The sequence below is a fragment of the Podarcis bocagei genome (genome assembly GCF_964188305.1).
Source record: "Podarcis bocagei genome assembly, chromosome: 5".
Classification (NCBI taxonomy): Eukaryota; Metazoa; Chordata; class Lepidosauria; order Squamata; family Lacertidae; genus Podarcis; species Podarcis bocagei.
The window spans coordinates 52,779,447-52,805,355 of NC_138129.1; the positions used below are offsets into that span (position 1 = coordinate 52,779,447).

A 25,909-nucleotide genomic window follows, 5' to 3' on the forward strand; every position below is an offset into this window, starting at 1 on the left:
AGACCAGGGAGAAGACTCAGTGGAAGAAGATTGGGGGAAATTTAAAACCTATTTGCAGAAATATTGTAAAATTTCTGAATGTTGATGACATTGAAGTGAAATGCTGGGGTTCTAGCAACAAGGTAAAATTTAAGATTAAACCAACAACAGATAAATTAATGGGCTATGAATTTGCTGAACCAAATTTTAAAAGGGATACAAGAATGGGGGACGTGAGGAAGTCAGGAAAATATGTGAATTGAAGATGTAAAATTAAGAAAGAGGGAATTTTTGTGTTTTTCCTATATGTGCTTTTTCTTTTTATTATTAGTTTTTAATGTACGTAATTTTGTATTTTGTATTTTTGTGTTTAATGTTTGTATTGTTGTATTTTGTAGTATGTATTTTGTGTCTTTATATTCTTTTTGTCTTTGTCTTTGTATTTTTTCTTTTATACTTTGCATTGTTAAAATTTAATAAAAAACACTCTGGATAAAAGGAAACGAGAGCAGGAAAAAAAAGAGTGGTGTAAGGCTTCAATATGTGTCAGGTCATGCTGGAGGGGTTGAGGGACTGGAGTGACAGAAGCCTTTGCCTGAGCAGACAGACAACTTGATGCAGTTGTCTGTTGTCTCAACTTGATGCAGTTAGAAACCAGAGGCCTTTCTCCTGGGCATGGTCGGTCAATTGGTGTTAAAGAAGGATAGAACTTTTTTTATGTATGCAACAACAGCAGAAAGAATACTCATCGCAAAATATTGGAAGACACAAGATCTACCCACCAGGGAAGAATGGCAGATGAAGTTGATGGACTACATGGAATTGGCGGAAATGACTGGCAGAATCTGAGACCAGGGAGAAGAGACGGTGGAAGAAGACTGGAAAAAGTTTAAAGACTATTTACAGAAATACTGTAAAATTAATGAATGTTAGAAAGATGTTGGAATGAAGTTATATGGCTTTAGTAGAAATGTTATAAGGAATTAAGTATAAATAGATTATTAGAGCATTAAAGGGAAAAATAAGGTTAGAATGTGTTAAGACAATTATAGGATAGAAAACAGAGGAAGATGGAAAGGAATTGCTGAAACAATTAATAGAAGTGGAATACAAAAAGGGAGGTGTGAGGAGGTTGTGGAAATTAGTGAAAGAAAGATAAGATATTGAAATTGGACTGTGTTTTAAATGGTTTTTGTTTTGTTTTGTTAGTTGTATGTTGGTGTTTTGCAGTTTCTTTTTTTTCTTCTTTTTTGTATTGTATTGTATTATTGTATGTTTTTTCTTTTTTTGGTTTTTTGTAGTGTTGTGTTCAATTTGTTTGAAAACTAATAAATATTACTATATATAAAAAAAGGCAACTTGATGCAGTTGAGCCTCATCTAGCCTCGAATACACTGTGAATATCAGCAACAGGGCTGGCGTGCCAGGTACATATAACACCTCAGGATACGATAGGTGCATTTCAAAAGGATGGGACCGGGTCCTATCTAGCTGCCTCATTCACAGGGGGCAGCTCTTGTCTCTGTCATGGGTGTGTGGGGAGAACATGGGGCAAGGAAGTGGGTAAGGAGGGAAAGAAAGAGGCCTGTGCCAGACACATACATCCTCAGGCGACTTTCTCAGGCCCCGCTGACAGCCCGGCCTCAATTCTCCAGGGCTGCTCAGGCAGAAAATCCTCACCAACCCCCCTCCTTCTGCTCCCCCCCTTATTATTCCAGCCAGAGGAGCTTCCGCAGCCTAGTAAAGGTTCAGCACCCACAGCGGGGGTGGTTTGGCCAGAGGCCGGCAGGCATGAGCCAGGTTTAAATCTCTTGAAACCCAGAAGTAAAATTCCCTCATTAGGCTTGAACCCCACAGCTAAGTGGAAGACAACCGCCTGGGTCATCACTGCAGTATATGCCACGGATGCCCCTGCCCTCTTTACCCGCCCAGTCTGCCTAAAAATCCCCCAGCAGATGCTGCAAGCCCCCGGGCAGCCAGGGAATCTGCCCAAGAGTCAGGAGGCGCTGGCAGGGGTTGCTGTGCAAACAAAGGCAATGGCAAATCCAAGGACAAAACATAATGTCCTTAAAACGAGCAAGTGAGTGAGTGTCTGGCACTGACTTCTGCTGGGGGGTTGGGAAATGCCACCCCCTCAATGGGAGAAAACACACACACACACACACACACACACACACACACACACCCATCAGGCAGTGTCAGGGCAGCAAATGGGATTTGTGAATGGATCCCCGTTCCAGTGAAAAAGGCAAGCTGCCTCAAGTGCTCAGCATCCTCTCTCTCACTCTACTTAGTACCCTCTCCAGGATTCACTGTGTCTCCTGACATCTCCCTGGGAATCAGGGTTCCCAGCTGAATTAAAGGTACTGCAGTCTGCTACACACTATTGCAGATCCCCCTTTACTACCACACTAGCCATCCCCATTTACTATCTGGGCCCCAATCCCACTGCAGGCAGCCTGGAGGGATGCTGTAGCTGGCTGGAGCCCAGGTCTTGTCCATCCGGACTCAGGAAGCAGCAGGACAGAGCTGTTTTTCTCAGGTCCGAGTCCTGCCCACATCCTGGTGTTTGCAAGCTGTACTATGATGGCCCCATTTGCAGAACTTGTGGAGGGGGAGCAGGACCCAAGTGATCTAAAAATGTCCTGCTGGCACATTTGCCCTCACCCCTGCATTGGACTCCCAAAATGTTGATACTGCCTTTCCCCGAGGCACTTGAAAGCATTTCCCAGCCTGCAGAAACCCCTCTGAGGTAGGAATGCCATACAGCATCAGGATTCTCACCCCAAACCCCTTGTTCAGAAAGAACCAAAACAAAATTCTCCAGAAGTTGGCTCCACAGCACAGCACTGAGAGGTAGAATTAACACCTGACACATAACCGTTCCCTGTCTTACCATCTCTGCTTCTTTTCTGTAATAGCTGGGTGCTTCCACACAGCCTGCTCACTTAACATTCATCCTGATGCTTGTAGGGCGATCAGACAACATTGGTTATTTAATGAGCGCTCATTCTGATTTATTTTTTTTGCATTTTCTCATATTTCCTTATCAGAAAAAGTCCAATCTTTCCGGGGAGTGTGGAAACTATAAGTCACAAAGCAATGGGTACTTTTTAAATTTTGAAAGAAAGAAAGAAAGAAAGAAAGAAAAGAAAAGAAAAGAAAAGAAAAGAAAAGAAAAGAAAAGAAAAGAAAAGAAAATAGAATGAGGCTACAATCCTCATTTTTTCTTACACATTGTATAGAACTCTGGGTTTGAGGCAAGCACTGCTGCCATCCCTGGAAAGTAAAAATAAGGCCAGTCCAGGACTAAGAGTCACATACTCAGAAGGGCTGGAGTCAGAGTGCCAATACCAAGGAAATTTGAGGAGAAACATCCACACCAGTTTTGGGGAGCATTATATACACATACAGAACTATGAGCACACAGTTCTTCAATGGCTGAACAGACCTAGATGCTTCTCAGTGGCCTGTCTTCCTCCTCCTCCCTGTTTTAAAATGAATGGTTCCTTCTTTCACCTTGTCCTAGAGCATTAGAAGCAGGAAATACACTGTTCCATTGACAGAAATACTATGTACCCACATATTTCCTAGTAGCTGACTGAACTGGGCAGAGGCCAGATGGAGAAACCCCTATTGCACCACAGATACCTGTAAACCTGGCTCTTGAAACACTGATCAATTCCACAAAATAGATGCTAGCACTATGGGTGAATGACATCGCTGGCCCATGCAATCATCTCACTTGTGGCTTTGTGCCCAGCTTGCTCCATCTCCCCAACCGGCTGAAAAACTGTAATTTTCCACAACGTCAGACTGAGCCACACAATGTCACTTTGGGTAAGAGGTAAATAGACCAAAGTTGGCACCTCTGGGCATACCTGGGCATTTGATCCGTCCAAACATCAAAACCCCAGGCACTGCTGGATGATGTTGGCGGCAAAGAGTGCCAAATGAATGGAAAGGACCATCCAAGGCTAATTACCACTAGCACTTCTGGATCTCACTGTGTGTCAACAACACTTCCCAGTCTCTACTGCCTTTATGTTAATCCACAGCCAATATAGAGCAAAGGGACTGGGCAGCTGCATAGGTGGCATTTTGCAAAGATTCAGTCCAAAAGAGCCCCCGTTATTGATAGAGCCAATTTCATGACACACGTAAACATGCAACAAGATGGGGAACAAGACTTGGCTACTGTGGCTCCAGAAAGAAGCAAGTGGCCCAAAACTATTCCTCCACCCACAACTACATAATTGTCTTGCTCTGCACTACCTATCAGAAATAGGCATTATGACAATAGTTGAATGCTGTGCAATATGAAAGTTATGTTTCGTGACAGACAATCCTTGAAAAAGCCAGGAAATATTCTCTTCTGAGGGCAAATCCTATGCAACCACAAGTACGCCAATGCTCGTCAGATGAAAGAGAACTACCCAAGAGGACAAACTGGGGGATGGAGAACAGAACACAAAGAGGTAAGAGAGGTGACCAACAGGGTTTTTATGTGCTATTGACACCACCACCACCACCCCTTGTTTGTCTCTTCTTGGAAATACTTGTGGTTCCCAGACTGGGACATCCTGTGCCAAGGTCATGTTTATTTGGTATTTTGGGGAATGTGGACATTAGCAAATCAAGCCCCATCAAAAAGAAGTGTCAGAGAGAGCTGTCCCATTCTTTCCCTGGACCTCAAAGAGAAGCTGTAGGCTCTGAGATACTATTACTGTCTTGGGATAGGCGATTAGTGGGTGATGGGTTTATGCTGCTATTTCAATTATGTCTAGGCAGCTCAATGAGGGGATTAGCTTCTTCTCTGTGGCCAGAAAGCTCCGAGTGCCTGCTCCAGTGACCTAGAGACACTACACAAACTGCATGAGAGCAAGCAGGAAACTTCAACGCCAGGTGACTGGGTGGGGTGAAATGCAGGGGCATTTCTGATTCACCTTCCCATCATAGAGTTGGAAGGGATCCCAAGGATCACCTACTAGTCCAACCCCTTCCCTTGTCCTAGTAGCCTCTGCAAACATCCTCTTTCCCATTTGACAACACTGACTCCCAGAATTGGTTAAAGATTGACTCAGAATATATGTCGTACTCCGATGCTACGCTGGACTCTCCCCTCCGCACACCCTCTTCTCCCCACCCCAGGGCACAAAACAACATTGACAAAGGACTCCAGAAACAAAAGTAGCAGCCAGAGCATTGAGCAACAGTATAAAAGTTGTGTCAAGGGAAGAAAGCAAGGATGTGCAAGTCATTATACACCATTTCACACAAAGAGCACTGCAATATAGCAAAAGAGAAGCAGAGGTCTTAGTGCCTGTGCATGTGAAAGCATGTGCACACATTTGCAGGCCTGCTGGGATGCTTTCTAACAGCAAGTGCTGAACCTAGACAACAAAGGGTATGTGCAAAGTCCAAAATGTCCCACAACCAGGCAAATATGGGAATCTGAGTAGTTTTCGCACATACCCTTTGCTGTCTAGGTTCAGCCAATCTGAACAGCACTTGGGCAGGTGGTTCACCCGTTTATCATCTCCTTTCATTTTGATTAATGCTGGCTGGCCTGACTTGGTTTCTAATCAGCAGAATCACATTCAGTTGAATGGAGGTGACCCAAAGGGCACAGCCCTTTACACGTGTGTCTGTGTGCATGAATATATGTCTTTGCATGCGTTGATGTATTATTATTTATTACATGTGTATCTTGACATTCCTCCAAAAAGAGCCAACAGGTCACCAAGCAGAGCAGCAATAGCACAATTAAAACATCTAAAAACAATTCCAATACACATGCAGACGTGTGGATTGAAAAAGTTGCGGGACAAAATAGTGTGTGCAGGTCACAGATCATACAGTGCTGTGCTGCATGCACGAATGCCAGGGTTTGAGTGCTCTGTGCTTGCAAAATGATGTTTTATGCAGGAAAAATATAAAGCAGCACATGAGAGGAGATGTGTAAAGGAATGCATGGACGTTCCTGTGAAATGCTGCCGTAGAGAAGACCTGCAATCTCTATGGATGGAATGCAAGGGACTTTGGTGTCTCTGTGTTGCAGCTATCCAAACTCCCCTTCCCCCACATGTTCCAGGCCTGAAACTGGCACGGTGCCCCCTGGCTGGGGTGCAGGCTATTTCAGGCGTCTCCTGGGAGCCTCGCTCTCAGTAAATGTAGAAATCCAAAACACAAACAACACAGCGGTGTGGATGGGGGCTAACATTTCCCACCTGCTGAACTCTACATGTTTCCCTGGTAATGTTTGATGACTTGGGGAGGGGAGGCTTTAAGGGAAGCAGCATCACTCCACCTATGAGAGAAGCGAAGAGCCTAGCTCCGGTAAAAGACACCTGCGGAAGGCACATCCTGCCTTCCACTTCCCTGGCTATTTGGGGGAAGAGGAAACGGACAGGTGCATGAGGACTTCTCGGTAGTTGTGCCCGCCCTGTGGAATGCCCTCCCGTCAGATGTCAAAGAGATAAACAGTTATATGACTTTTCATAGATATCTGAGGGCAGCCAAGTGTGCTTTCTTAGTTTGGGGACTCTACATCCACTGCCCTTCTGCTAAAGATTGTTGTGATGCATCTGCATCTAACACCTTTTTATACCAATAGCTGTAAAATATAGGGCTGCGATTTCCTGCACTTGACACATCTGAGGAACTGCCTGCTGGCTATATTATTTATGAAAACCTGGCTGCACTGGAAAGCTTTATTGTATCTAATTCTGGCTTAAATGTGCTTTAACAACTGATAAATAATATAAATTGATACTGTGCTTTAATGATTTATACCGCCTATTCTGAAATGAATGTACTATGTTATAACAGTACAGTATTAATGAAACAGACTCCTTTGTGGAGATTGCTGTATTATGATTTGAAACGAATTGGTACTGAGCTGTTTACGCTAATGCTGCTTTGTTGCGTTCTCATGTAGTGCGTCGCTTTGGGCACATTTGTGCAGAAAAGCAGCAAACAAATTAAGTAACAATTCCTCACCGTCACCCCCCTCCAGACCACCGAGACCCATGATCCCTTCCCCCTGCATTCCAAGGGGGCAGAATATGCCAACTCAAACCTGACGTATTCCCCGCAAACTCACCAGCAACCCCTCACTGCATTTTTCTGCCATGGTTGGGGGCCGTGATGTGAGCGCCCAGCTGCCCACTGTCCGTCTTGATGGCTAGGCTTCCCAGGCTACACAGAGAGCTCAGACAGAAGCGCAAATTAGACCAAAGAGACAGGAAGCTGTGGAGAACAAAACGGGCTTTGGTTAGAGAAAATGAAACAAGAGAAGACTCCTGTCCTCCAAATTAGAGGTGACAAAACTTGGGGGGGGGGGAGGTTCAAGGGCCACATTCACTCCTGGCCAGTCCTGCAGGGGCCACATCTAATGGTGGGTGTGGCCTAAAGTTATTGCAGTCACCTCACATTCACACACACACACACACACACACACACACACACACACACACACACAGCTCCCCTCTCCAGCTGATCAATGTGGAAAGAGGGGGTTATTGCCCATCTCTGCTCATCAAATGATTGATCAGATGGCCACAGAATGAGAGATGTGCATCCCCATCAGGGTGCTGAGCAGAGAGCTTGAACCCTCCCTGACCACTCAAGTACTGTGTCTACTTTACTTCATCCACACCAGCACTACTTTTTTGCCACTGCTATCAAAATTAGGGGCGGGGGAGGTGGTTTGGGAAGGTGGCTGAATCAGGCCTCTGGGCCGGGGTAGTTACCCCTGCTCTAAATCCTCAATGAGGGGAACACACACACAAACACACGTGACCAAGACTGGTGCATTTGCAAGGACCATCTCTTTTTACAGCAAAAATTACGTTGCCGTTTCCCAGTCTACATTCAGCATATGCCCAAAGATGGTAAAATGAGAGCAGGGCTGGGAAGGGATGCAGAGTTTGGGTTAGCAGGCTCTTATATCTGCCCCGTCATTCCTGGTTCCTTCAGCCCATTGCCATCTCTGAAGCGGGAAGAAGCTGCAAGAACCACACACGTGGCTGCAAAGAGCGTAGCCAGGGCTCAGGGCAGGGGAAGTCTTCAGGGCACCAAACACGCACAGGGGCACAGCTGCCACTGAGGACACAGATGGGAGGCAATTGCCTTCCACCCTGGTGCACCTAGTCACGTGCCAGGTCAGCTCTGCCATTGTGCTAGAGACCAGGTGGTACTGCCAGGCAGCGAAAAAGGGACAGCCATGGTGTCTGTTTGTCTGTCTGTGGCAGGGAAAGGCATCGCCCAAGATAGTTTGTAAGACATCGGCAAGAAAAAGTGAATTGGTTGTTGGTCATGAAGGGGGCAGAGCATGAAAGGATGCCTCTATAAACTGTAGCACATGGGGAACAGGGTGGATGGGGAGAAGATAGGGTGGGTATTTAGAGGGACCTTGCTGGTGGCTGAGCCTGAGCCAGTGAGATAAGGAGCTGAATTAAGTGTGCAAGCTCTTCTCTACTGTCTTACAAAAAGGGGACCCAAATTCCGATTCATTTTTCTTTCTTCTGCGATGATGCAACTCCAGATAAGGTGACTTGGAGAAAGCAAACCTGAATTGACTTTTGTTCAGACCCTCAACTCAAATGGCCCAGCTTCATGTTAAATGCCAGGGGTCAAATACCCCATGGAGACTGAATACCAACCACCCAAAATGCGCACAGCAATGGGTAGTGTTAAAAATTCTTTTTCATGTACTATCACTGCACTTAGCCGTCACTCCAAGAATGCGGCTACTGTAAGGAAAGGGTCCTGGTAATTCTGTCTTCTCAGCTCCTAGCAGACCTATCTGAGCATACGCTTCTTCCTGTGCCTTACAATGGTGGGCCCCAGGTGCCCTCCCCCCCAGGGGGCTGACCTAGCTGCATCAGACATTTCTGGTCACCAGGGAGGAAACATCACCTCATTCTCCTCACCTGGGCTCCAGCTAGGGAAATGTGCACATGTAAGCATGAACACCAGAGTCCTGGTCTTCTCTTCACTTCCATAATATACTTGGCTCTGAGTACCAGGGTAAACTGGCACTGAAAGCAGAACTCGGCAACAAGAAAGTAGACACAATCATTAAGTCTCTCTAAATTATTGAATTAAAATTCAGAACCCAAATGCGGAAACACTAACGACTAAATAAAAAACATCAGGACCACAGGATCCGTGATCGAATATAAATTATGAAAACCAATATAATTAAGCAAATGTGTGTTGTGTGGGTTTTTGCAAACGTAGAGCAGAGCAAAAGAGAGAGGTGTTTATAAATAACATGGCGGACTCACTAGTTTGGTTGAAATGCAGCGAGCCATGGGGTTGGGTGGGGGGAGAGAGCTTCATTTCAGCTTCAGGACAAGGCTAGATCCTTTTGCTTGACATTCTATGGATGCTAATTGTATTCAGCAAGCAATAAAGCTGAACAAATTGTGCTTCACTTCCTGTGAACAGGACTGTGAACACAAAACTGGGCCCTGGATATCTTATTGTGAAACAACCACTAAACAGCTGGCACATTCACTACAGAAAAACATGAGGTGGTCACTGCCACATTTTTTTTCAAATCTCCAGGACAGAGGTGGCAACCTCAATACCACGGGGCACGTTTGGTTCCTGGACACTTGAAAGGGCAGCTCCTGAAAAGTTAAAGACAGTGAACTGGAACAGATGCGTCATGAGTATGAGCGCACAGACTTGCCTCTCATCCCATTTCTTCCCTCAACTATTTTCTCATGGATTAGTTAAAATACACTCATATTTTATTTTTATTAATTAAATTTCAACACCACCCTTCATCCAAAGATCACAGGATGGTTTACAATATAAAAACACAAAAATATATAACATAATGACAGACAAAATCAATAACACCTCCCACCCCCCATTTAAAAGGCTTTAATTAACCAAAGGCCTGAAAGAAGAGGAATGATTTTGCCTGGCACTCAAAAATATGCCATTCTTTGGAGACATGATTATATTCATACTTAATATTGTATAATTTTCCATGCACTTTTTACACGCTGTCAGTTGCCCTTACAACAGCCATCTAGGGTAGTCTGTATTATTAGCCCTGTACTGCAGACTCGAGAAAAATATGTCTCGTTCAACATCCTCTACCAAATCCAAGGCAGAGGGGATATTTAACAATGAACTTCCTGGTTCAAAGCTTAGTCATTTAGTTACTACACTGTGCTGTGTTGGGAGCTGGTCAGTGAAATCCCTGCTCTAGAACTTGTGTAGAAATGAATTCTCTCTACCACAAGAATAAATTTCAAATCTTTACTGCAGAACCATCTTAAATACTAGTTAAAATGAGATAAACATTGCAAAATAACAAAAGTAATACATTGGAAACAAGAAATGGGGTCCGGTCCTTTATGCAGTTCAGCAAACTTTTCTCTCTCTGAACCCAGAGAGAGATGCTAAGCTTGTTCATCATTGCAGAGCTTCTTTGCAACCACTGCTGCTGCTGCCAGCTATCTCCCAGAAGCACATGCTGGCTTCTCAAGTTCCAACTTCCTGCTGTGAGAGCTCTGCGGCTCTCCTGTGATGAATCACCAGGTAGTTTACTTTATTGAATGAAAAAGTATCAGTCTTCTTATAGGGCGGCTTCCCATACATTTTTGTACCAGTGGTCTATGTTCACTTCTTATAGGTCCTTCCAGTGTCTAGTTACAATATTTCTAGCTGCGAGTAAGTAACTTCAGCTTAAAGCAGCATGCAGACAAGCAAAGGAGGACACCTTCACCCTGGTGTAGCTCCTTTTTATCACAACAAGACAACGACCTATCCCGCCCCAACAGCATACAAACTACTATGGCTAATCTGACCCAACAACACCCCCCCCCCCACAGCTCACAGATACAAACAAACCACACTGCAACCAAGCAAGCTTTGAAGCCTCTAATCTCTCACAATGCCAAATTAAAATATATATATATAATAATAAAGGACCTACACACATGATGCTGACACAAAAACTTGCGCAAACACTATGCAACAGAATGGAAGATCGCTATCCCCCCATCTTTCTCCCTCCCCCTCTCTTTTCCCCTAACCACACAGTGTCTATGGCAATAGTGTCTCATACCAAATGTAAATGAAATGTGAAAAAGACTCTATGAATTGAAAGCAGAGACTTTCCTTGTTCATTTGTTTGTATTCCAACACAAGACAATCTTTAACAAGAACCAATTCAAAAATATCAGCCTTCTCTTACACTTTTGCTGGAGTGAAACTTCTTGCCTAAGGTAAACTTCCCTTTACAGCATTTTAAATACAGTGCATTCAAACACAGCATGTGGTGTACGTTAAACATATAACTATAACATGCTGGCTGCAATGAGGTGGGGTTTCACTTTGTATTAGAGGCTGGCAGCATTAAATGAAGGAGTGATCATCACTCCAGCTGAATGCAAATGATAAGGGTGTGATCTTGTGTGCTGGGAAAGGGAACATTAAAAAATGGTCCACTACAATCTCTAGGCCTCCAAGTAATGAGCTTCTGAAGAACACAGGGAGGGAACAACTGCCAAGTGAGGAAGAGGAGAGAGAGGTAGCAGTGGCAGGACACAAGGCCAGCTATACTGTTAGGCAGAGAAAGGGGTTCACCTCAGGTGGCAGATTTAGGATGTGGGGAGAAGCAATGTTGGACAGCAGTTCTGTGTGTGCCACACAGCTCACACCAGACCTCTTAATCTACTACCTCCAGGCAGAGTGGAGGATGCTAACATGTCACCAATCTGGTTAATTTCAGATAGAGGTGGCACTGAGGCTCTCATGTTGAAGAACTTAGGCAGCAAAATGTCTTGGGCTAGCCCTTGTTTGATGTTTGAATTTGTTGGCATATTATTATTATTTCCTGAGAAGGAAGGAAGAAATACAACATAAGAAGTACAGACATAAGTTTAGAAGCAGCCAGAAAATTCAGCATCCTGCGAATTTTAGCTCTTGTTGATAAAGAGGTGGGTGGAAAGCAAATTTCTGGCAGTTCTGAAGGCAAATATAAGCTTGAACATCCAAGTCCCAAAAACCAGAAGGGAAATAAGCACACGATTTTGAGTTCAGGAGGAAGCCTGACAGCGCCCTGCAAATCTCCTCGGAAATCAGGGAAATGGAGATATGCAAAAGGTGCAAATCTGATTTACATGCTTGCCACCACAAATTGTGGCAACTTCTGTGCAGATCTCTCTCTTAAAAAATAAATAAATGCAAGATTATGCACAGTCTTGGATATATGGTTGCTACACACGAGTTTTCAGCAGCCCTGTTTCAGGTAAAAGGTGACGTTTCCACAACATTATAACCAGGAAACAGGCCCAGCATAAAATATGAGGCATGAGTGATAATCCTCTCTGCTGCTTCACAGCCTGGCTCTCACAACCAGAAAGGTGTTTAAACCACCAGCCTAGCAAACAAATTGCCCTCAGGATCCTGCCCAGTGCACACTTGCAAATAAATGTTCATTTCACTTCAAGGAAGGACACCATAATAATCACACTCTTATGCTTGCAGCAAGGAACTAGCCAAAGACCCAAGGTGAAAATACAGCATAACAAAGGACACTCTTGAGGCCAGAGGAGATGTTGTGCAACCAAAGGGACCCTGAGGAGCAGCTGGAACAGAGGCCCTTTCTGCTCCGGTGTCCTAAATATAAAGAAGTACGTGAATGATACACCCTCAAGCTGTCAGGGATCAGACAAGGGGGGGGGGAAGTATGCTCTGTGGGGAGGTGCACGAATGAAGCGACACAGAAGGCATTATGTGATAGGGAAACTACCCCGTTCCTAAGCTTGAGTGACTTGCCCCCTCTCTAGATAGACACCGGAATGATGGCTCCCTTTTCATACTTGAGCAGTCCTTGTCCTGCCAACAAGCGGCTACTGAATTGGGATGCAGAAAAGTTTTTCTGCTCTGCCATGCCAAAAGCACGGAAGTGCAATTAAGAAACCCTGCAAAATAGCAGGACATCTCACAAAAGGGACACGGGGGAAGCTGTGCCCAGGGATGGCACTTTCTCTCAGAGCCACTTTGTCCACACACTCTCTCTCTCTCAAGTGGACTGACCCACCCTGCCCACGGGACCGAACAAGGAGCTCCCCCCCCCGCCACACTCACTGCATTTTGGCCTGGGGGAGGGAGCACTCCTGCCAACCATGTCTTGGTTCACTGAATAGCCTTCAGCAGCTGTACGTCACAACTATAAGGGGATCAGAAATCCTGCAAGAAAGTCAATTGCCTTGGAAGAGTCAGCAACGACTTTGAGGGGAGGGAACTTCTGAGACCTGGCGGGAATATATCACACTTAATACTATGAAAAAAATCCTGGCCTTAGCTCAGCCCAAAGTGTTATTTTAACAGTACAGTGATACCTCGGGTTAAGTACTTAATTCGTTCTGGAGGTCCGTACTTAACCTGAAACTGTTCTTAACCTGAAGCACCACTTTAGCTAATGGGGCCTCCTGCTGCTGCCATGCTGCCTGAGCACAATTTCTGTTCTCATCCTGAAGCAAAGTTCTTAACCTGAAGCACTATTTCTGGGTTAGTGGAGACTGTAACCTGAAGCGTATGTAACCTGAAGCGTATGTAACCTGAGGTACCACTGTAATCAGATCTCCACTCTTGCCACTGATTCACTACTCAGGGCTAGCACGACACAATAATGAAGACTGTCCTAGGGTTACATGTCTGGCTATTCAAGCTGCTGAACCCAGATGCTAGGAAACTGAGGACCACCCAAACCACACTGGCAACATCCACATCTCAGTGGTGCAAACAGCTTGATGCTGACCTGCATGAGCACAAGTATGGTTATGTGGAACAGGGCAACCTGCACTTTTATCTCCTCAAGGATGGATGAGACTGTCTCAGAATGAAGCATTGATCTGGGATGTAATCTAGTGACTCTTGCACGTCCCAGCCCATGAGTATTGGTACTGTTTTGCTGATGGGCTGAAATGGAGATCTGGCGGAACATTATTCCTCATAATCGGAAATAAAACATTGTTACAGATTCTTTTAAAAAAATTAGAACTCCAGGGGGTAGCCATGCTAGTTTTGTGGCAGCATAAACAAAAAATAATATCACAGCAAAAAATAATTATACATTCATTCCCCGCTTTCTTCTTTCATCTGTATTCAGGGAGGGTCAACGTATATTTCACTTCAGGCATTTGACGAAGTGAGCTCCGACCCACAATAAACATGTAATTCTTTAAGGTGCCACAAGGGTCTTTGCTGTTTTGATTATTCAGAAGGAGTAATTTTGTAAGTTTCCTCAGTCTCTCTTTGTAACTGAACAGCCTCCATTTCTGAGTGCGAAGTGAGCTTTTTGCCTTTCAGTCCATCCTCAGGACTGAATCTATTATTTAGGCTCTTTGTTTTAGTTGGGCGCATTTATTGTGGCAAGCTAGCAGCACCTTCAACAAAGTTGTCTGCAGCCATCAAACCTGTTGCAATTAACAATATGTAAATTATGTGTGGATTCTCCCCCCCCCCACCGTACCATTGGTACACTGTTGCATTAACTGATTTCCTACTGCCTGAACATCTTTAACTTTCAGATTTGTAATTCTACAAGTCGGCATGTGGCCAAGCTAGAAAGAGGACATAGGATACTGTGAGGCAAGTTTAGGCTCTCAAAGTTGAGTGAAAAACTGTAAGTTATTTTACGGCATAATGTGCGTGTGCGTGTGTGGCATACACACACACACACACACAGAGAGAGAAATCCTGGTGGCACACCATTGACAAGTGCTGGCAAAAACCTCTCACTGATACTACCCCCAAGCTGATGCAGCTATTAAGTCACTCCTTCAACTCCAAATCCACACCACTCTCCACTTTCTGTATGATGTCACAATACTGGACCCACCACAGCATCGGTTGAAGGAAGCACCACCACCCCTGGCACACACGCACACACACAGAGCCCGTGGGGAAAACAAATCCAGAGAAGTCCGAAACACCTGGCCAGAGAGGGCGCGCGATCCCTTTAAAAGCAGCGGAGGGGGCAAGAAAACGGGGGGTTACATCAGCTGCCACGTGGGAGCTGCTCCGCGCCCCGCCCCCGCACATGCCGGGGTGGAAAATTACAGCGCGCGGATCCCCCGACCCCCGGGAGCGCCCGGCAACTTCACCTCCCCTAGGCCAGAAACCCGCGGCGTCCAGACAGGCCGCGCGCACCCGCTCCCTTCCCGCGTGGCGGTTTCCGTAAAGCTCAGGGGTCCGGGACACCCTTTGACAGCCCGCCTCCGGGGTTGCTCGCTACAGGTCTTGCCTCGAGGCGGCTCCGGTGACAGCGGCGGATGGAACACACTGGAAGCCGCGCCGCCTCCGGACCTTCGCCGGCGCTTCCTCGGCGGCGGCACCACGTTTTCCTACCACGCTTTCCCCGCCCCTTCGTTTCTCTTTTTCTCTCGCGCACACCGGCGCGCGTGTCTCCAAACCCAACCCCGGGATCCTTTTCTCTCTGCCCGCGCCTTACCCTCTCCATGCCGCTCCCGCCTCCTCCTGCCGCTCCCCGCCGGTGCCTCGCCCGGGCTTTTCAGGCGCGCTGTCAAGGTGGAGGATCCTCTTATTGAGAAAATTGCATCAGCCCGAACCGTACTCCTTCAGCCTTGCCTCGCCGCCGCCGCACACCCTGCGAGCTCGCCTGCTGCGCGTCCCGGGAGCAGCGTGTCCGCGCGTGGCAGCCGACAGTCCCTCTTCTGCCGCGGGCTCGTGGGGGACGCCGACTTTAATGAAAGTTCTGGGAGAGGATTCCGAGGGGGCGGCAGCGGCGGCAGCAGCAACAACGGCGGGCACGTCCCGCCTTCCCTGGCCGGCTCCGCCCCGCCCGATCCCGCCCCGCTCGCTGATTGGGGCGATTTGTTTCCCCGACCCGCTCCCGCCCTGCCGCGCCGTGGGGCTCTGGGGAGGGGGCTGCGCAGAGCCCTGGTGGCGGCGGCGGAGAGAGGCGGCTCGGCGGGACCCCAGAGGCGGCCCCCTTCCTCGCGCGCGCAGTGTCAATAAATATCGTCGCCGCCCACATGACAAGGAAAACATATACCTCGAAGGCATGCTCCGGCTTGGAGGCGCGCGCGCACGGGCCGCAGGGGGCGCGGACGAACAAAAGAAGCGCGCGGAGCAAAACAGATGGCTGTGGCCACGCGCGTACTCCGAAGGGGCACCGGCGCAACGCGCGCTCGCTCTCTCAGACAGACACACACCGACGCAGAGAGCCGGCTGGGGGCACGTACATTTTCTCGTGGAAACATGTGCGATGCCTTTGGCACATAGATGCGCAACCAGGAAGACATCCGCGCAATTGCCCCTCCCTCTTAGGGCTCCCGCTCGCAGACCCGAGAAGCCCCCACGCGCCGAGCAGCACCTTGGACAGGCACGTCCCAGAGAAGACGCGCGCGCGCCCGCGCGCCCCCGAGGTGCTTTGGGTGGACCCCGCCCAGCGGCTGTAGGTGCCTCAGGTCCTCATTCCAGTCGTGCATCGGACGAAGCCGACAATAAACCTGTTAAGGCTTCAGGTTGCTCTCTAGGAAAGCCTCGTTGTCTTGGGCCCCTTCTTACCTGACGATCCCAGCGATCCCTCGCGGGGCCGTGCCTTAGAAGCATCGTGTCTTCCCTGCCCTGCCCTGCCCTGTCATCTCGGGCCCGCTCTCCCCAGAGTGCTCCATCTTCTTCTCCAGCCCAAGACCGAGGGCGCCCGGCTTGTTGCGTCTTGCAAGCAAAGGGATCGCATTGCTCAGCCTTGGTCAGACAAACGTGGGGCTCCCTTCTACGTACGAACTGTCCCAGGTGCTGTTAAGAGCCCACTTGAGGAGGAATGGAGCAGCCCCCCCTAGCCTAGCCCCAGAGTATGAAACGCCCCCCCCCCCGGTTAAATTGGTCCACAGATTTTGCTCGAGATTTGCGTGTTGCTACGTGGCAGCGATTCTTTGCTGCGCCAGGGAAGCGAGGGATTTTGCCTGCTGCCGCCCCCTGCCGGCCCACCCTGGGGTCTGCTGGTGGGGGCTTGGGGCAGGGAGCAAAGCTGCCTCCATCCCGGGACGAAGATCGCAGCTTTGAGCCAAAGAGTCTGCTAATCGATCCAAACCAAACAAAAAAAAGTTCCCAGGGTCGACTTCCCTCTGACTCTCAGCGCCCACCTGCCAGCAACAATCGCCCCCTTAAGCCGCAGTAAGGTGCAACTGGCTGTGACAGTGTCCCCCAGAAGACAAGGAGGAAGTGTTTCGTGACGCTTCTTCTCCCGCTCCCCTCACCGCAAATGCAGATGCCATCATTATACTGAAGTGGCATTTCTTTTATAGGTCAGGCGCCACAAGTGCCAGTGGATAATGCAACGGGTTCCAGCAATCCTCGCTGTGACAGGTCGCTGGTGCTGCTCCACCTCGCGTCACGGGGGGGGGGGAGGACCTGTTGACCAAGAGAGCGCCTGCTACTGACCTCTGCCTCTTCCCTCCCCCACCACTGTCAGCATATCTCTTCCTTACATCAAGAGCACATTAGGAGAGGAGGAAGACTGCTTTCTGTCCGTCTGTTTTATCATGCAGAATCTGTTTGAAGGCTCAGCTGTACAATTGTACCAGGGATGGACTTCAGAGGGAGACTCGACTCCAAAGTAGCCAACTCCTGCTTAGCCATTGGCTGTTTTGAGTTCATTGCTGCGTGTGCCTCTTGCACCTTATGCAGAGTATCTTCTACTTTACACCTCTACTCACAAGGCTAGAACCCCAGCTTAAGTGTGTTGGAGAATTAGGAAAATCCACCCTTTTGCCACTTTTTAATCACACAGTTGTCAGCACAGCAGAAGTATTACACAATATTGAAAGATACCTAATCTGTGTTTAGATAGATAACATGCTTTCTAAGGGACATGTTCCAACAGCCAGGTATGGCAGCAAGCAGTGCTTTTTTGGTATTAAAAAAATGAGGTGCCAGCACTCATATATTGAGACAAGCAAGACTGACCCGCCCATTAGCCTTGGTCAGGCAGCAGGCTGGGGACAGCTGGGAGGGGCAGCAGATCCAAACCTCTGAGGAGCGCACCTCCTGTGCTTGTTTCCCATGCGCCGCCTGAGAAGACACAGGGCTGCTGCTGCTACCTCCTCCTCTTTGGCCTCCTTTTCTCTCTCCTCCACTTTTGGTGTTCCGGGGCTTACCTGGGCCTCCTTCAATTGCCTCGGGTTGAGGTGGGACATGGCAGCAGATGGCTGGCAGAGGAGGAGGAAGAGGAGCCTGCTGTGGCAGAGGTGCCATTTTCTGTTCTGCCTCAAGTGGCAAAATGTCTTGGGCCAGCCCTGGATACAAGTGCTGTGGGTGCCAGCACAAAATAGCTGCCATGGGCAGCAAAGAAAGAGTAGTGTCGGGCCGGGGGCAGGGAGGGAGCCCTGGCACTGCTGGCAGTCAGTTTATGCATGTGAGAACATACGTGTTGAGGTTTAAAAACTCTGTGTTTGTTGACCCAGGTAATGAGACTGCTGAGCAGGCAAAGGGCCTTTAACTCTGCCCTTCTGGGCAAGAAGCATGAAAGTAAAAGTTATGACTGAGCTTGTGGTTTCTGAATAAATGGAGAAGCATGCACCCGCTGCATGCAGAAACTTGTACCGGCTGCTTATTCACATATCTCCCATCTCTGAGATAAATAAAAGAGTAGGGCTTGCACACAAGCAGGCTTTTTACCCGTTATCTAAGAGGAAATTAAGGAAGAGGGAGCAGCATACATTTCAGTTTATCATGGAAACCACCAGAAATCCCTCCCTCCCTCATAAGCAGGTATTTGGGGTGATTAACTTTTCCCAATCACCTTTTTTCAGTACAACTGATCTTTATCTCTCACTTTTCCCCCTGAAGATGGTATTTGCAGAAAGTGAAAGAGCTTTAGTGGGTATGGGTGTGTGGGTCCTTTGGCCTCCAGACCTGATGATGGTAGGGAGCACTAGCATAGCTGGGGGGGGGGGCAGGGATATTCAATCAAAATACATAGCAAACTGAGGTTCTGCCCCCCCAACACAAATTCTGGCTATGCCCATGGTAGGGAGCCTTCACACATGAGTGGCCCCCACTGTTTCCATTGCTCAACCTCAAACCCACATTCCTGATCAGCTCCCACATCAGTGCCTATTTCACAATACCTTTCCCTGCATTCTTAGAACAGAACGTTACAATCCACTGCTTCTTGAATATGATCTACTGCTTTCCTTTGGGATAGCAGTAGATCATATTTAAGAAATTTGTTTACTTCACATGTTGGCAGATTTCTACCTCTTCCCAAAGGATCCCCAAAGAGTTGCTTAAAGCTTGCACACCTCACACTGCAGCACAAATAATGGAGCCTGTGGCTCCTGAACAACTAATAGGATATATAATGACTGTTTGTATGAGTACGGAAGATTAGATCTTTATCTCAGGAAACTGTTGAAGCAGGTGCTTGGTACATATTAGCAGGATTGGCAATCAGAAGCATTTGGCAAAGAAATACAGTAGGAACAAACATTGCAGCGCTTCAGGTTATGCCATACACTTGAAGTTCTTTAGAAGGCAAGATTAAAGGCTCAGGCTATCTCCACATGATGACCAACAAGGGATATGTGTGATCATTTAACTAAGCACACTAGGTAAAGGTAAAGGACCCCTGGACAGTTAAGTCCAGTCAAAGGTGACTATGGGGTGTGGCACTCATCTTGCTTTCAGGCCAAGGCTTTTGTCTGCAGCCTTTTGTCTGCAGACAGCTTTCCGGGTCATGTGGCCAGCATGACTAAACCACTTCTGGCACAACGGAACACTGTGATGAAAGCCAGAGCGCACAGAAACGTTTACCTTCCTGCCGCACCAGTACCTATTTACCTACTTGCACTGGTGTGCTTTCAAATTGCTAAGTTGGCAGAAGCTGGGACAGAGCAACGGGAGCTCACCCCATCGCATTTGAGCTGCCGACCTTCTGATTGGCAGGCCCAAGAGGCTCAGCGGTTTAGACCATAGTGTCACCTATATCCCTTTACCGCAGGGGTCAGCAACCTTTTTCAGCCATGGGCTGGTCCACCATCCCTCAGACCATGTGGTGGGCCAGACTATATTTTTTTGGGGGGGGGGGATGAATGAATTCCTATGCCCCACAAATAACCCAGAGATGCATTTTAAATAAAAGGACACATTCTACTCCTGTAAAAACACTTCCTGGACTGTCTGTGGGCTGGATTGAGAAGGCGATTGGGCTGCATCCGGCCCCTGGGCCTTAGGTTGCCTACCCCTGCTTTACCTATTTACGCTTTACCTTTACCTATGCACTCTAGGCAATGCTAACTTGAAATATCCTGTCCTCATATGTTATTTTTTATGGTGGGGCTGGGGGAGTGGAATTAACCATTCTGCTGTGAATGTCCTCCTTAGTTTCTTTAAAAAAAAATAACATACATAGCTGCAGCACTGGTGAAGGGGAGGGAACACTAAAAACAAAAATTTAAGAGTGAGAAGAAGAAAAACTTTTCACAAGGCAGCAGGGCATTCCTGCATGGGAGGAGACATGCGTGAATGGACACCAGTGATGTCCAGAAGGCCAGCTAATAGATGTATATGTCAGTAGCATAACCGTAACATATCCACGACATTCCAAACAGATGCAAAAGTGCTAGTAGTAGATGGGGCTGGAATAGCATTTTTTCTAATGGAGGAAAAAATGCAGCTTGTGGCCTAAAATGTGTGCTTTCCTTTAAAGGACATGACATTTCAGGAGGGAGATTCCGTTTCCCCCAATTTCCCTGCAGTGAGTACACAAGCTGGAGGAAAGACTTGGGATCCATTTCAGCAATCACAACCTGCATTTGTTCTGCTCAGTAGAACAGAATTGTTCAGAATGGTCCTCATCTGGACTACTTTGTTCAAGCTGAATGACACTGCTCCTTGCAAGGTATGAGCAACATTTGTGAAGGGAGATGGAGAAGTCTGGAACTGTTTCCTCCGGAAATGAAAAGAGCAGGATGAGAAGATGAAGAGAAGGAAAGGTGGAGAAAACCTTGCACTGTTTTTTGGGGTGTCCATTCTCCTCCCCACGTCACATAAGGCAGGAACAGAACTACTGTATATAGAATATCCCCAACATACTTTCACCACCAAAATAAACCACCAATAGACTAGTGCAATAGTGCATCCAGTGATTTCCTTGTCAGAAATGCTTGAGATGGCTCCAAGTCAAGAAGTCTCTCTCTCTCTCTCTCTCTCTCTCTCTCTTACACACACACACACACACACACACACACACACACACACACACCCCTACCTGTTAGGGGAAAACTTTCTAACACAGAGCAAAAAATGCATTCCACCACCATATTTGCAGGTGGGAAAATGGAAGGAAGATTCACTGAATATTCTACGGGGGAAGATGAATTCTTCAACAGTTTAGGGGGAGAGGGACCCAAAAAATAAAGTTGACAACATTTCGCAGAAAATGCTATTTCAAGAACTTTTGTCTCAGGTAATACTGAATGGAACTACTGTTAGTCCATGTGGTTGGAAGAAACAATAGGATAAGAGAGAAGGTTTGGAAGGAATACAGTCCACACCTGTTGCTTCCTTCAACAATATTAAAATTATATTAAAACTGCATGCAAAACATTTCACCTTATTTGTGATTCTGGAATTGAAGGAGGGGATTTCACTGAATATTCTCCAGGTCCTGCTGTGATTTCTCCAAAAATATAATTCTCAGTAAGTTCACCTGTAAATTCTTTCCTGACATTCTATGTTGCAGTTCTAAAACTTCCACACATCTCATGAAATAGGACCTTGACACTAAAAGCATATGCCAAAATAAAGTTGCTAAGCATTTACAATGCCACAGAACTATTGCTTTTGTTCCCTAATACAGTGTTAGGAAGATAAAGCAAAATACATATAGCCAGACAGTAAAAATAATTCTTGTAGCATCACCTAAGTAGACCAGGTGAGCAGAGCAGGTGCATTGAGTTTCATAGGACTTAGCAGGGTGACCAGAGGAGTGTTAATTGTGGATCACTCGTAAAGTACTAGATGATGCATATTGATATGGCTTTACTTATTATTTGACAGGTCTTGCTATACAAATGAGGTTGACCTTTACATCTTTGCTCCTGGTGAAATTTGTTTAATTTTCTTTGTAGCACACTCCCAAATTAAGGTTAAGCTGTTGTTGTTGTTGTTGATGATGATGATGATGAAAGAAGAACTACATATTTCTCTTGGCATTCTCTAAGCTTGGAGAGAGCTGCAATATCTCAGTGTATAATACTGAGCAATTAGGTAGAATACTCTCTGAAACATGTTCCCGCATATCTCTATAAATAAAAAGGACTAGAAGCTTACTTTTCCCCCAGATTAAAGAAGGGACCTGGAACACAGGGTGGCAAATTACATAAGATTGCCAGTGTCTGCCCCTGCTCCCATAACTATGGTCCTGTGTACACTAGGAATTAACAATTGTGTCTTTTTTTTAAAGCAACAACAACAGCAACAGTTTTTCATTATCAGGGTGTGTAATTCTGTGTCCCTCCACCATAAATACTTAAGAAGCGCCTTCTCATATATTGTTCTTTCAAGCCACTCCCACCAGGTAAATGGCCATTTCTGGGAAATAAACCTAGCTGTAGTCCTATGAGGATAAAATAGCAAACATACCAAACAAGACAAGCAGAGACTGGAGCAGGAAAGGAGAGTAAGTCTCACTGAAGGACAAAAGGCAGAAAGGTCTAGAGGGCAGGCTCAGGGAGAGGGCAGAGGGAGAGTGCTTTGGGGAAGTGGGAAAAGTGTATTGGGGCACTCAGACAGGATGATGGGTAGATTAAAATAAAGGTTCAAGGATTTATTGCATGTAGCAAGCTGCTTGCATTCAACCCGTCGTTATAAGCACCAGCCAGAGAGTGAAATGTTATTTAAGTGTCATTCATATTCCAATTTTCTATTAAAAAACCAGCTTTAAAACTGTAAAAATAATGCAACCAAGAAGTTACAAGAACATTACATAGAATAATAACATCGCTAAAATCACATAACAAAATAAAAGTAGCAGCCCACAAAACGTAGCAGGTGATCAGACATTGAAAGGTTTTTGTAATAAGAGAGTTTTTACGCATACCCTTTAAAGCATAAAGAGAGGGGTCCCAGTGGGTCCAAAGATTGATGCTACCACTTAAAAGGCCCTGTCTCTTGTACCGATATGACACTGAGCATTCAGGGAAAGCATTGTGTAAATTCTAATCATTATATTATAACTAAGATAGTGCTTCACAGCTGCAGCTGAGCACCATGACTAAATTAAGATTTTAATTGAGGGGTTTCCAGTTTACAGCCAAACACTTATATGCTATAAATTATCCACTTTAAAAAGAGGCCAAAAAAATAACTCACACCACCTGGGTCCTGTACCTGAGAAAGGAAATGAGGTATGTTTCACCTGTGCCTTACCATTTATAACTCTATCTTTCTGAGCTGGTATCACAATATTGTTCAAGTTTCTATGAACCCTGCTATCCACTCTTGCACCGAAGAAACACATTTCCCATATAAAGCAGGAAGGAACTCAAACAGCACAGCTGTGTACATGTTTTCTCTGTTTTCCCCAATGGGATTTACTCCCAGGTAAGTGTGTATAATATTGCAGCCTAAATGTCATTTGCCCCTGAGTAGTTCTGAACATATTTCATCTCAGGCCTGTTGGTTTAGACTGTGTTCCTTGTGAGTGGGTGGTATCTTATTTATTTGTTTGAAAAACCCTTCCTATCTCACCTTTCAGGAAAAAGAAAACTTCCAAATCCACTAGCAGCAGTCAGGACAATCAGTTTGAAACAGTTTCCCTGCCGATGGGGGGAAGTATAAATAAATACTAATAATAATATTAAATACTTTAAATAAAATATGAATTTAAAAATGTAAGATGGAAGTGTGAAGTCACTGTATAAAAAGTATTTCATTTGTTTTGTTGCTCTCTAATTTTACAGTAAGGAGGACCTGATTCACTTGATAAGATTAAAGGGCTCAGCTTGCTAAATGATCATATGGAAGGCCTGAACTTCGCCTTTCGTCTTCCCATTCCGCCAGAGGAAGGGCACCGTGAGGTTTCTACACTCTTGCAATTCAACCCAATAAAAGTACTTGTCTTACCTCCTCTAATTATAGCATTCTCGGGATCCCGCCCCTCGTTTCTGGTCTCCCCTTGGCTGGCACTCTCCTGCACAAACAGCCCAAACCTGGAGAGCTCAAGGTTTCTCCCACACCAATTGCCCATACGTCTTCCATCGGCAGGCCTGTCACAGCAATGATCTCCAGGCCGCATCTCGCCCTGCCTGCTGCTGAGGCTGCACAGACAGAGCTGAGCGCTACCCTCTGGAAACGACAGCCGGTGCAGAGACAGCCATGGCACACTCTCTGCTGCAAGCACAATGCCCAGGAGCACTGCCATGTGTCTGCCTTCCCAGCAAAAGGACTGCAAGCCCATCCTCCCTGGGATGACAATCGCCTCTATATCTCAGGAGAGAGCCTGAGTGCTGTGCGTTTGCCACTGGGTGTGCATGTGCTTGCCATAACAATGAGTGCTGCGAGAGGGGAAAGGTTTGCAACTAAGCTGGGCACAATTTCCCCTTCAGATCCTGTAGAATAGAACAAAAACCCTACTGAACACTACTGAAGCCTGAACACTACTGAACACATGCTCCCAGCGAACATGGACAGCAGAGCCCCAGACTGTAGTGGAAAACCATATACAGAAATCTGTATGTGTTTCTAATAAGGAAATATCTGTTTTAGCCTGGTCAAACTCTCCTTGTGCATCCATCTCTCTCTCTCTCTTCCTCCCCAGAGACATTTGGATGCTAGGGATCAACACCCCACAGAGCTATGTCAGATTTCTAAAGGAGTGGTGCAGATGTAATCTTGTCTTTCACAGAGCCTGCAGGGTGACCATGCTGGTGCAGACTTCCCGCTGATGAGGCTTTCATTACTCCCAGCTCCACTTGATGGATTTCCTTCTGTAGAGCGTTCAGGATACAGGCCATGCTGGCTGGCAGAACTAAGAGATTTTGCAGGGCTAATGCTTTCATGGCAGGAGATGCTTGTGCGTAGTAAATGCAGTGTGTGGAAATAGTGGCTGCCATATACCAGGACATATTTGTTGCTGTATTCAGCACAAAAAAGCCCACTGTTAATGTGTCCATTTGTGAAGAGGGGCAGCATATTGAAAGGAAAGGACACGGTAGGCTAGCATGCCCTGCCAACTCCCACTTGTGTCTCCATTATGTCGTGGGGATATGGAACAAAGAAAGAATTGATGCCCTCTGAGTCATAGTCCTTCACACATGCTACTTGCCTCATTGTCTATTAGTTCCTGCACTTCTGCTTTGTTTGGGGATGTGTCTTCTTTTATGCTGCTAAGATGATGATGAATGCAACTCAGCCACAACATTTCCCAGAAAAGCAGTCACTACTGCAGTGTCATTGCTGTCTCTTCTAATATTACCAGAGAAGCAGCTTGTAGGTTGCCTAGGAAATGAGGTAGAAGATTTGGTCCTTAGGATGGATCAATTGTTGCCACCTGAAAGGAGAGGTTTCAGAAAAAACAAAGGGGCAGAAAGATTAATGTCTGAGGTAAGGAACTCCAGTAGATCATTTTCTGTAATGAGTATGCTCAAAAATCTCTCAGTGCACCTGAGGAAATTGGAGACTTCCAGTTGATGACCACAGGGCAGTTCTGATAGTTTTGTACAAGGCTGGATTAGCCCCACAGGGCTGGCAGTGGCACCTGACTCTGCCCAAGCACAGGCAACCATCTATGCCAGTAGTTAATCTCCCTCCCTCCCTCCCTTTCCAGGCTGTTAGTTTCATTGCATTCTTTTCCACTTCCTTCTTCACAACTGAGATATGGTAATAATACTCAATTTTTAAACTCAATAATGCATTGGTACGG

At 46.4% G+C, this 25,909-nt stretch overlaps 1 protein-coding gene across 3 annotated transcripts in view; it reads right to left on the reverse strand.

Moving 5' to 3' along the window:
• The window catches only part of SLC6A9 (solute carrier family 6 member 9), a 58,293-nt gene extending 41,526 nt beyond the window's left edge, over window positions 1-16,767 (reverse strand). The window contains exons 1-2 of one of the 3 annotated variants that reach the window (XM_081196864.1): window positions 16,549-16,767; window positions 7,085-7,230 (exon numbers count right to left, since the gene is read on the reverse strand). In XM_081196864.1, coding sequence (XP_081052990.1) covers window positions 7,085-7,114 — 30 coding nt within the window. In that variant the 5' untranslated portion in view covers window positions 7,115-7,230; window positions 16,549-16,767. Of the gene's footprint in view, window positions 1-7,084; window positions 7,231-15,469; window positions 15,789-16,548 lie in introns of those variants that run through there. The other 2 variants (XM_081196863.1, XM_081196865.1) reach the window with 2 other exon arrangements.
• Between the last annotated feature and the right edge of the window lie 9,142 nt (window positions 16,768-25,909).